The sequence below is a fragment of the Bos mutus genome, chromosome 27 (assembly GCF_027580195.1).
Source record: "Bos mutus isolate GX-2022 chromosome 27, NWIPB_WYAK_1.1, whole genome shotgun sequence".
Taxonomy (NCBI): domain Eukaryota; kingdom Metazoa; phylum Chordata; class Mammalia; order Artiodactyla; family Bovidae; genus Bos; species Bos mutus.
Window position 1 is genome coordinate 11481673 of NC_091643.1, and position 12208 is coordinate 11493880.

General features: G+C 50.2%; 1 protein-coding gene across 3 annotated transcripts in view; it reads right to left on the bottom strand.

Annotated features, from left to right (window-relative positions):
* Positions 1 to 12208, bottom strand: part of PLEKHA2 (pleckstrin homology domain containing A2) — a 64482-nt gene that overhangs the window by 18934 nt on the left and 33340 nt on the right. For all 3 annotated transcript variants that reach the window (XM_070364391.1, XM_070364392.1, XM_070364393.1), the window contains exons 4-5: positions 5939 to 5987; positions 4481 to 4578 (exon numbers count right to left, since the gene is read on the bottom strand). In XM_070364391.1, the coding sequence (XP_070220492.1) occupies positions 4481 to 4578; positions 5939 to 5987 (147 nt within the window). The remainder of the gene's footprint in view (positions 1 to 4480; positions 4579 to 5938; positions 5988 to 12208) is intronic.

Consider the following 12208-nt stretch of genomic DNA (forward strand, 5'->3'; position numbering starts at 1 on the left):
TGCAGTCCAAGGGACTCTCAAGCATCCTCTCCAATACCATAGTTCAAAAGCATCAATTTTTCAGTGCTCAGCTTTCTTTATAGTCCAACTCTCACATCAATACATGACCTGGAGCAGCCTAATTAATTTTCAAAAACTACTGTAAGCCAGGAAGTGGGGTGGGGGGAGTTCACAGCTCAGGGCCATAGGAGAACTAACTCTGCCTGCTAAGGATGGGAATGAAGGACCACACCCCTATGTATCTAATTCAAAGGAGTAAGACCATCGTGATCAAAACTGGGGCCCCAGAAAGAGGACAGGAAGAAGGGTGACCTCTGCCCACCACCTCTCCAGATGAGGCCAGAAACACCCCCTCTCTTTTCCTTCTGAGACAACAGTTGCTTTGGGCCTCTACTCAGTGCCAGGCGGAGGAAGTACTCCTCTCTTTCTGCATTACTACTCATCTCAGGCCACTTTACCAGCCAGGCATCTGTTTCTCTATTTCACATATGAGGTAAACAAAAGCTCGTTAAAAGTCATCGCCACTGCTAAAAACCACTACCAATGAATTCCTGAAACCCAGCTAAGGAGGAGGGGAGTAGCCTTTCAGAGTTCACGACGGCCGGGAAAGGACCCCTGGCAGCTTGGTTGTCGTGTTGCCTCTCGACCCGTCAGCCCACCCAGAGAACTGCTGGTTATCACTGCTCACACCCCTGCATCATCGGCTCCCTCTGACCAATTGCCTGGCTCTCCAAAACAGCTTACACTTCCTGACAGTGAATCAGCCTGCAGAGAACAAACTCACCAATAACCATGTACCAGGTCTTGAAAACAAGGACATCCTCTTGGCTTGTCTGTCTCCCAAGATCCCAGTGAAACAGGCCCCTCTTCCACCATCCCGTCCCCTCTCTGGTGAAGGGTGCCCTGATGGAGGAGATCCACAGGGTTCCATTTGCAACAGGAAATGAAATTTGCAAGGACTCTCTTCCCACAGGCAGGGCAAGACTATGAGGAATAGTCTAACTGTGATAGGGGAAAGTATGCTATAATTTCACTGTCCAGTTTTTAACCCTTTCGAAAAAATGTAGTGAGTTGAATAATGTCTCCCTATGAGCTGACTCATTTGAAAAGCCCCTGATGCTGGGAAAGATTGAGAGTGGGAGGAGAAGGGGACAACAGAGGATGAGATGGTTGGATGGCATCACCACCTCAATGGACGTGAGTTTGAGTGAACTCTGGGAGTTGGTGATGGACAGGGAGGCCTGGCGTGCTGCAGTCCATGGGGTCGCAGAGGCGGACACGACTGAGCAACTGAACTGAACTGATGCTGGCTTAGGGTGGGTCCTAAGTACAAAGGGTCGGGAAGATCCCCTGGAGAAGGAAATGGCAACCCACTCCAGTACTCTTGCCTAGAAAATTCCATGGATGGAGGAGCCTGGTGGGCTACAGTCCATGGGGTCACAAAGAGTCGGACACAACTGAGCGACTTCACTTCACTTCACTTAAGTGCAATGACTCACGTCTTCCTAAGAGGAGGGGCCATACAGACACGCAGGCCCCACAGTGACAGAGGCAGAAGTGGAGGGATGCAGGACAAACCAGGGAAGCCTCTGAGGGCTAGAAAGGGCAGGGAAGTATTCTCCCCTTGAGCCTTCAACGGGTACATGGAGGGCCTTGCCGACACCCTGATGTCAGACTTCTCAGGACTGTGGGAGAATACATTTCTGTTACTCTAAGCAATCCACCTTTTGCAACAGCCCTTAGGAAGCTAATACAGGAATACTACTACTCTGAGCAAACCCAATTCTTTATTTTTTAAAAAATGTTTATTGGAGTATATGGTTGCTTTACAATGTTGTGTTAGTTTCTGCTGTACGGCAAAGTGAGTCAGCTATCTGTACACAGATATCTCCTCTTTATTGCATTTCCTCCCTATTTAGGTCACCGCAGGGCACTGAATAGAGCCCCCTGTGCTATACAGTAGGTTCTCATTAGTTATCTATTTTATACATGGTAGTGTACATGTCAATCCCAGTCTCCCAATTCACTCCACCCCTTTCCCCCTTGCCGTCTGCACTTTTGGCTGAATACCATATGCTGACCGTTATCTTCAATCATAAGGACTCAGTGACCTAGCACTCAATGACCAGTGATCTGGTTGCTGGCTCCTAAACCTGGGCGGGTCACTCTGATCTCCAGACATTTCCACTGCCTCGTTTATAAACCAGATGATCACTCCTGCCCTCCCTACTTGAGGTTTTCATGAGGCTAACAAGAAGCCATGAATGTGAAAGTGGTATGTCATCTAACTTCTTTTACATCTGCTGCTTGTTTTTCATATTTTTATAAACCCTTCCAGGTCTCAGAAGTCAGAAGGTCCTAGGCTTGAATCTCAGCTCTGTCATTTAGCAAACTCCAGACTTAGGGCAATGGCAACCCACTCCAGAACTCTTGCCTGGAAAATCCCATGGATGGAGGAGCCTGGTAGGCTGCAGTCCATGGGGTCATGAAGAGTAGGACACGACTGAACGACTTCACTTTCACTTTTCACTTTCATGCATTGGAGAAGAAAATGGAAACCCACTCCAGTGTTCTTGCCTGGAGAATCCCAGGGACGGGGGAGCCTGGTGGGCTGCCTACCGTCTATGGGGTTGCACAGAGTTGGACACTACTGAAGAGACTTAGCAGACTTAGGGCAAGATTCTGATTTCCGTTTTCCTCATCATAAAAATGGCAGTGAAAGCAGCCGCCTCACAGGAGTGATGTGAAGGGTGAACAGTGTGGCCGGTGAGAAAGCCCCGCTGGACACAGGGTCTGTGTCTTTCATCTCTGCATCCCCTGTCCCCAAGATGCTTCACTTTGCACACGAGGTGCACTAAGAGAAATTTGCCCGGAATGAGGAAGTCAGGTACCCCTCCTCTTCCTTCTGTCCCACAGGATCTTTGGCAGGAGGAGTGAAGAGAGGTATAAATAGAGCAGAGGCAAGTCAGGGGGACCCTAGAGGTTATGGAGCCCCTGCAGAGGCTGGGCCATCCCAGCAGGCAGAAAGAGGGCGTGGAACTAGCCGCTTGGAGCAACTCCACGCTCAAGGCACAAAAGCAGGAAAAAGAGGCCCCCCGCTGCCTCCCAGTCTGTGTAGTCCAGTTCAGCAGGCAGGTCCAAGAGAGGACACCCTGGGGTCTTCCCTGGTGGTTCAGTGCTTAAGACCTCACCTTCCAATGCAGGGGGTACGACTGGATCTTAGCTTCCCAAGCTAAGATCCCACATGCCTTGCAGCCAAAGAACCAAAACATAAAACAGGAGCAATACTATAACAAATTCAATAAAGACTTTTAAAAATCATCCACATCAAAAAAAAAAAACAAAAAAAACTTAAAAAAAAAAAAGAGAGAGAGAGAACACTGAATGAGAAGAAAATATTAGACACTGAAAGAAACTCCCCACAGTGTGGAAGACCCAGAAGGGTGAAGACTCCAACATGAACAAAGAAAACCTTTAATAAAGTCAGCATTCTGCAGACACACACAGCGTGTGGGTAGCAGACGTGCCTGAGTTAGCAGTTACCCCCCTTCACAGACCCCCACCATTCCCCTCTCTTTTCACTGCCTTACCAAGGTTTATCAGAAAAATGAGCCAACAAGCAAAACCACATCGATGACTGAATTGTACTCTGCTCAGAGGCAGCATCACAAGTGCTGGATAAGTGTACAGGTTTCTTCTATGAAATTATTCACGGGAACCCTGAGGTACTGGGGAGAATAATCTTCCCCAGCACATACTGATTTTTACTGGAAGTCACTAGAATGCTAGCACTTCTGAAGATATCAGAAAATCAAGCTTTTCAGCAAAGTGTGGCTTACATGCCAGAAGTTGGCCTATATTATTGGTTAAAGGTCTAGTTTTTTTCCCTGAAACAGTTTTCCCTTCTCCTTATTCCAACCCACCTCCCTTTCTTTTTCTGTATTTCTAAGGAAGAAGAAAGGAGTTCTTCGTTAGCCAAGTCAAGGAAAACAAGAGTCCTCATAGAACAGCCAGCAAACTGGTGCTTATAAATGTTAGGATTTCCCAGGACAGGTCAGTGGACGGCCTGGACTGGTCCCCAGGTGGCCTCTTAAAGTCAGAAGAGTCTCCCCCAAGCCAGGAAAAAGTTCCGACTTCCCCCCTCATGTGAGTTTCCTCTAATCTGTTTCTCAGAGTCAGCACTCCATTTTCCAATCCCACCACATTCTGAATCAGCATCCCAGAATGACCCAAACCACGACCGCCTGGGAGCCCTCCCAGGAAGCACAGCGGGGACACCCCATAAACTTCCCCTCGAACCTGATTCAGACTCAGGCTCTCAGCTCAACTTGCGGCTAGTTGGCCAAGGTGTACGAAGAAGTAGGGGAACCGGTCCGGAACGGGTCCTGAGAAAGTCCCCGTCACCATCCGGGCCACTCCCCACCCGAAACGTGCCAACTGCAGAAAGACTCTCACCGGAAAGGAGAAGGATCATACGTACGGTGATTTTGCTGGCTTGGTTCAAGGCTTCCACCCAGTCCTTCAGATCTTTCTGGTCGTTGGCTTGAAGAAAATACCTCTGCGAGAGGGCGTTGATGACTGCAAAAGGTATGGGACGAAGAGAGAAGAATCCAGGTCAGAACACACACACCAGAACTAAGATGTTTGGTGTAGCAGGGCAGAGGATTCCTGCCAAAGAGACCAAGATGTTCCGCATGGTGCAAAGTCACCTGGGAGTATCTGGGAAGCAGAGCACTCTCAATCTCAAAAAAAAATGTGGATTATTACTCCATTGGCCACAAGACAACACTAATGGCCTTGGTGTGCTGCTGTGCAGAAAGGCGGCTCATTCACCATCCACCAGACACACGCCTGGACAGCTTTTCCAAGGTGCTGAACGCTGGACAGTCATGATAATACACATGCAAGCTTGGCCCCCATGCTCCTGGTTTCCACTAGCTGAACTGACCCGGGTTAGGGGTCTTGTCTGTGGTTGAGACATGGAACTAAGGTTGCCTGGGTTCAAGTCTGTGACTTTGAGACCCCATTTTCAACCTGGTCCTTCCCCAGCACTCTATGAGGTCAACAATTTACTTCTGGGTTCTTCTTCTTCTTCTTTTTTTTTTTTTTTTTTTTAGATCTGCTGACCACAAAATCTGAGAGTCCGATTTTTGAGCTTGGCAATGATAGTTGAAGGAAGTGGGAGAAAGTGTGCAAAGAAGTTTGAACCAACCTGAGTGGGAAAAGAGGACAGCTTAAATGACCATGTTACTCTCCTGGCAAAAATAAGCTAGAACTGGAGGAGGTGAGCATCGGGTGAGTTCATCCCCTCATTCCTTCAGAGAATATTTACTGAGCAACCGCTTTGTGCCAGGAAGCACACGCTAAGTGCTGGGGATATACCAGTGACAAAGCCGGGGAGCATCCCTGCCTTCGCGGCGCTTACACCCCAGACATAAAACAGAAGCTATTTGTTAGCTTCTGCTCATAGCACTTAGTACAGCACCGACAAGGCAGTAGAAGCCAGTTAAATACTGATGCTTCAGTGACCTGCATCCACTGAGCGGCTCTGCTTCCTGGGGCACCCCCAGCCATCATTCATTGGCAGTAAGACTTTCAGTAGAACATTCCCTAGTTCCCTCAAGTCTCTGTACCATTCCTCTGCTCTGAGTTAAAGGTTCCTTAAGACTTCCGGTAGATACCTGGCACCCTGCCCTGCAGAGAGCCAGGAGAACTGAGACATCATGGGTGCCTGTGCCTCCATCTTATGTTATTAACAATCTTCGCAGGGAGACCAGGGAAAGGAAGATCATGTGACACCCAGGGATATGGCTGGGACAGCGGTCCCTCACACACACACGGTACAAGTCACATGTGATCGATCACAGGACCGTCTCCACGCAAAAGAGGAAGCTGCTGGAGGAGTGTTCAGAAAACCCATCCTCTGCTCAGGACTTACCGAAGCAAAACGGAGTTTTGGGTTTCTGCTTTGGGGTGGCTATGCTCACCTAAATCAGATGAAAAAAGAAAAGAAACGTGAGTGTGTTTCCAACAGTGTTGTAAAGCTGTGTTGTTTTTTCCTTCAAAACTTTATACATTAGGGGACTCGATACAAAAAGAAGAGTATACAAAAACATATGAGAGCATTTTAAAAACTAATGGCTGAGTGGAAACCTTGCACTCATCATCCAGATTAAGAAATCACCCACTATCGATCCTATTTCTTAGAAGCCCTCTGTGCCCCTCTCTGGTAGATAGAATCCCAGCCCCACCCCTCAGAGATAACCGCTATCTTGATGTCTGTGTTGAATCTTCAAAAATGCTCACAAGCCACTAAGTGCTGAGAAAATTCTCTTTGGACCACAAATATATGTACCTTTCACATTAGTGAGACCCTACTCCTCTCCCAACCACCAAACCTCCTCCCCTAAACAGTTCTGTGAATCAGAGGTGGAATTGTCACAAATACCCAGATTTCAAACAGAGCCCACAGAAAGGTGGGTCACTCACTGCACTGAGACACACAGATCAATTTCCCTTATCTTTACCCTGACTGCTTCACCATGAAAATAAGCACTTCCCACCTGCCCAGAGAGCAGCTGACGGGATCAGGGCACATCCCAGATTGAAGGCAAGGGCATAAGAAAGCGGGACTTTTTCTACCTCCTGCTGTGTCATCCTGCCTTTTCAAGCCTGCCCCACATGTATGTTCTGATTCTGTGACTGTTGTGAGCCTGTCTCATTTGAGTTCAAATACACTGAACAAGGAAAGGAAAGCATATTCCATCATATGGAATTAGATGACTGCCCTTGATGAAGGCTGAACCTCCCTGGAGCAGGCCTCCACCACTGGTCCTGGGATTTCTAAGGGGACAGCCCCTTCCCCCAGGACCGAGGCTGGGAACCAATATTCACATATGGCTATCATCCACTCATGTACACCATTCCCACATTTCTGGGGCATTGTCCAACTTGCTCTCGCCCAGGGGGTCCTGGAGTGGTTCTAGCTTTAACAGGAAGCTCTTTAGAAGCCAAGAGCTAAAGAAAACTTTGGAGTCAAAATTAAGGTTTTAGGACTTCCCTGGTGATCCAGTAGCTAAGACCCTGCACTCCTAATGCATGGGACCCAGGTTCCACCCCTAGTCGGGGAACTAGATCCCAAATGAACTCACAACTGAGAGTTCCTATAGTGTGCGTGTGCCCAGTCGTGTCCGACTCTTTTCGACCCCTTGGACTGTAGCCCGCCAGGCTCCTCTGTCCATGAGATTTCCCAGACAAGAATACTGGAGTGGGTTGCCATTTCCTCTTCCAGGGGATCTTCCCAACCCAGGGATCGATCCCATGTCTCCTGTGTCTCCTGCATTGGCAGGTGGATTCTTGACTACTGAGCCACCTGGAAAAAATCCTGCCCTGCCACAACTAAAGGACCCAAGTGCAGGCAAATAAAATAAAATAAAAACAAGAGGGAAAGACCCAACATTAAAAAAAAAAAAAATTAAGGTCTCATCATGGCTCACAGTGGCTCAGGATCTGATTGTGACTGACACACCAAGCTGACACACCAGGGTGACTGAATTCTCCCTCTTGGCTCTAAGTTCTTTCTACAGACCTGGCCCAGATTTCTCAACAACCCAAATTAATACTGCCCAGAACACTCAAGATGGGAACCGAGGCGGCAGCCTATAAAAGATCAAAGGAAGGACAGGCGGCACAGCCTGGGCTTTGGTGCCAGAGCACCAGGGCCCCCATCCCAGGTGTCCCAGCTGTCTCACCATTTCCTAGTCCATCAAACAGTAATAATAAATCATGCTCTCACAGGGCCATGGAGAGGATTAAATGTGACAGCGCAGGTGAAGCACTTAACCCACCTTACCATGCAGAAGCTGCTCAACCAAGGAGAGGCTGTTTACACCCACTCCATGTACCAATACAAGCCATGCTATGCTGGGCATGAGGGGCTTCCCTAGTACTCAGATGGTAAAGAATCTGCCTGCAATGCAGGAGACCCAGGATTGATCCCTGGGTTGGGAAGATCCCCTGGAGAAGGAAATGGCAACCCACTCCAGTACTCTTGCCTGGAGAATCCCATGGACGGAGGAGCCTGGTGGGCTACGGTCCATGGGATCATAAAGAGTTGGACATGACTGTGTGACTAACTTTCACTTTTCATGCTTGGCATGACGGACAAAATGCTAAGGGCCTTGTGAGCTTCTCCGGGCCCCAAAACATGTATGAGACCTGGCCTCCAACACATAAAATGAATATGGCACACTCAATAGTAATAACTATTCAACTGAATGTCTATATGACGTTACACCAACCTCATCAACATGCCTACAAGATGTCGCATTAAGCCAACTTCATTCACATTCTAATTAAACATTCACAAAAACCGCACAACATTCAAAAATAATCAGCAGCTTTGATTTTCTTGGTTCACGAGAATCCCGGATGTGCAAGACGATAGCTGAGAAATTAAAGCCAATCATAAATTGAGTTACTCACAGTCAAATCATTTCAAAAAGGAAAATGATGAAAATCCTTTCAAATATCTCACAGCCAAACAATTACAGTCAATGAGGGAAGTGGAGTCATTCTGATGTTTACCATGATGTGAGGTGTACGCTAGAGAGCCTAAGAAAGTCTTTAAATCATCTCCCAGATGATGAAGATTTAGACAAAGGTGAGCCCGCATATCTGCCTTCAAAGAGAATGAAAATCCCCTTGCCTATTTAGCATCTGTGCGCCAGAGCCCTGCGAACAAGCCCTGGCCCCCGTGCCATCTTGTTCTCCTGGGATGCAGACCCCAGAGTTCAACCTGAGCCACACTGTGTGTTTCCCTCCTGTTTGCATCTGATGTTCTGATCTGTCGGTGACGCACGGGCTTCTTCCCTCAGCACCCGTGTTCTTGCAGGTCCTCAAGCTCAGAGCTCCTGTGCGCCCCGCCCTTGGTTCCTGTATGACCCTGACCCTCGCAGAACTACCTTGGCCCTCCATGCCTTCCTCACACTTTCACCCTGGCTCGGAGACAAACGGTCCACTCTGACCACAGCTCATTACCAGCCCATCCGAGGAAAACGCGCTCATTACCAGAAGTCAAAGCTTTCAAAGAGATCACTTGGCTTTCCATTTGCTTTTACATGTTTATCCAGTGTTCAGTTGGGAGTATGTGTGATTACACGCCTGCACACCTGTAATCTGCTTCGTGGTGACCACAGAAGGATTACCTGGCCAAGCAGCTCTTGCTGAATTAACAGGACGCTACTTCTAGGTCAACCCTAATGGGTTGTTTAGCAAGGGTAAGACCCTCAACATCTCTGATCAGCCCCAAGAGTGGCAAAGCCAGAGGGGAGGCAACTACACTCCTTCTTACAGTCCTGGAATGACGAAGAAAATACAGGGACTTCCCTGGTGGTCCAGTGGTTAAGACTCCAGGCTTCCAATACAGGGGGCATGGGTTTGATCCCTGGTTGGAGAACTACGATTCCACATGCCTTGGTGTGGCCAAAAACAACAACAACAACAACAAAGCAAGTCCCATCTATTGGCTGCTATGCCCTCAGAAAGAAAGGCCAAGGTGGGGGCTGAGAGGGGGGTCTCACTCACTCTGGAGGAGTATAGCTCTGGCCTCCCCCCAGATCCCAGTGATGGGGGGCAGGACCCCCACCTCCTGGGAGGGATAGCACCACTGCCCCCACCACACCACCTGCTGCTGACTAGGCCAGCCCATGCAGCTCCTTCACACGTGGTGAAGGAGCAGAAAGGCTCTTGAAGAAGTGGCGCAGTGGATGGGCTGACTCTGGCCACAAGTAAGTCGCTGCACAGCAGTGGTTGACCGGTGGGTCCTAGGTGAGGAGGCAGGGAGAGGTCGGGGGGCAGGGGAGGTGAGGCAGGGACGGAGCACAGGTCACCCACAGAGTGACACAGGCGAGGCCGCCCCCTGCCCCCCAGCCCAACAGACGCTCAGGAACTCGCTCTTATCAGATCCTGCACAGACCACAGGAGCTGCAAAGCCATGGGGCACCGGGGCACTGCGAGCCCGCCCCGCCCTGGCTCCCCTGAGCCGGAAGTAGAGCTGGGGCCCCTCCAGCAACAGCAGCAGCAGCAGCAGCAGCCAAAGGCCTTGGAGCCTCGGTGCTGCCCAGGGAGACCCTGCCCCACGAGGCAGCATCTGGACCCGGGGAAGAGGCACTCACCCACCCAGAATCATAGCAGGCTCAAAGCTGGAGCCTCTGAACCAGCTTCCAGGGGTCAGTGAGCCCTGGAGGCACAGGAGAAATGAGGGTGTGTGCACGCACACGTGATTTACCCGGGACATGAATCCACGCTTCTCATCAGACTTTCCTAAGGATCCATGACCCTGCCCACCCCTGCCCGTCAAAAGCCAGGAGTGAGCCCTGTTCCAGGAAGGTCTTTGTTGCAATTAACAGAGAGCCAGGCCACAAGCTGGAAGTGTAAGTGAACAGGACCTTATGGGGCCTTCCGCAGACAAAGCCTCCCCGCCCCCACCCCCCTCCCTGTATCCTCTGCTTGAGCTCCCCTCTGAGGTACCCAGATAATAGTATCTGATGAAAATTTCCTGAGTTGTTTTGAAGATGTGAACCCCATCCCCCCAACAAGCAGCAGCAAACGGAGGAAGGACTAGACGACCTTGAGTACGTGGTCCCATGTCTCCTGAAGCCCGAGGTCAACCACTAACATGAATTCCCACGACACCATCAGCCCGTCAGAGAAACGTGCACCCTGAGGCCCTCAACCCTCTCATCTGCCCTTAATAACGCTTTGCTGAAACCCTTCAGGGAGCTTGAGACTCCTGAAGGCCGTGAGCCACCTCATCTCCTTGCATGGCCTTGCAGTAAAGCTTTCTCTGCTCCTGACTCCCACGTTTCAGTTTGGTTGGCTTTAAGGGTCAGGCCAGGACTCCCATTAACAGAGGTGGAGCTGGCTGTGTGGAAGAGGAGGACCCGCAAACAAAGCAGGGAGGTGGGTGGAGTCAAAGGCCAGCATCCATCTTTTTCTAGTTGGCCTGAGAACTGGCCCTGCTGCTGCGACATCAACTGCAGAAGCTTCCTCTGTGTTAGCCTCTCTGAAGATGGATGTTCCCAACACCAGCCCACAAGGACGAGCACCCTTAGCGGAGGCCACACGCACTACGGCCAGGCTGCCGCTGCTGGTGCAACAGGTTCCTCGGGGACAGGACACCTAGGGGTTAACAAGAAATAACCTGGAATGCCCGAATTTGATACCAGCACAGGCTAAATGTTTTTTTTGTTTTTTTTTTTTCCTGGGAAAACCCCTGCTTTCTGGCACCGGGTCAGGCAGCAAGCAGTTCAAGGCTCTCCTCTCCGAGAAACCTGACCCATTGGCAGCTGTGGGTTTTGCAAAACCCATCCCCGCCTGCCTCTCCCCTCCACGGAGGGTACAAGGCAGGTCCCTCCTGCTAAAGGAAGCAGCCTCCCAAGCCGAGAATTCGAGAAACCCTCATCCGAGCTGCATTTATAAATCACGATTCTGCAAGAGACTGTAGTCCCTCTTCTCCCATCAGGAAGGAGAAAAAAAAAAAAAACCCTCTCAAATGGGAGATGGTTTAGAGTTTCATTAATCTTGGGGTTCTCTGCTCCCTGCTCTCTGAATTCTCTCTCTTCCAACCTCCTAGTGAAATGACCTAATGAGCTCACAGCAAGACAGGACAGGACAGGACAGGAGAGGGGAGGGCCCAGGGCCCTGGCCGGAGGGGCCTCCGGGAGCCAGCCACATTCTGACCACAAAGCATGCAAATTGCCTGCTTTCCTAAGCCCTTCCCCTCTCCCGGTCCTTCCCTCCTCGCTCTAAGGCTCCCAAACACTGCCCTGCACCCAGTCTTCTCTGCTGGACTCCCACCTGCAACCCCTGCAGTTGCCTTCCCCTTTGGCCCAGCTGAGATGGGAGGGCTGCCCAAGGACCCCCAAAGCTTATTATGAGATGGACAGGAGCCACTCAGATCAGAGCCCCATCCCCTGAGGAGGGGAGAATGTGGACAAGGAAGCCGAGGTCCCCAAGAGGGCTGAGTGAGGGCCTTCCAGAACCTCGCTGCTGGCTGGGGGCCACTTGGCTCTCCTTGCTGGACAAACAGTTCCTCTTTCTAGCAAGGCTCTAAATCCCCCGGCCTTTTTTTTTATCACTGCTGCATCACAGGTCAGCGCCGGTGCCTGCTCCAAGGAGGAGCCACTACACAAAGCTGAATTCAGCA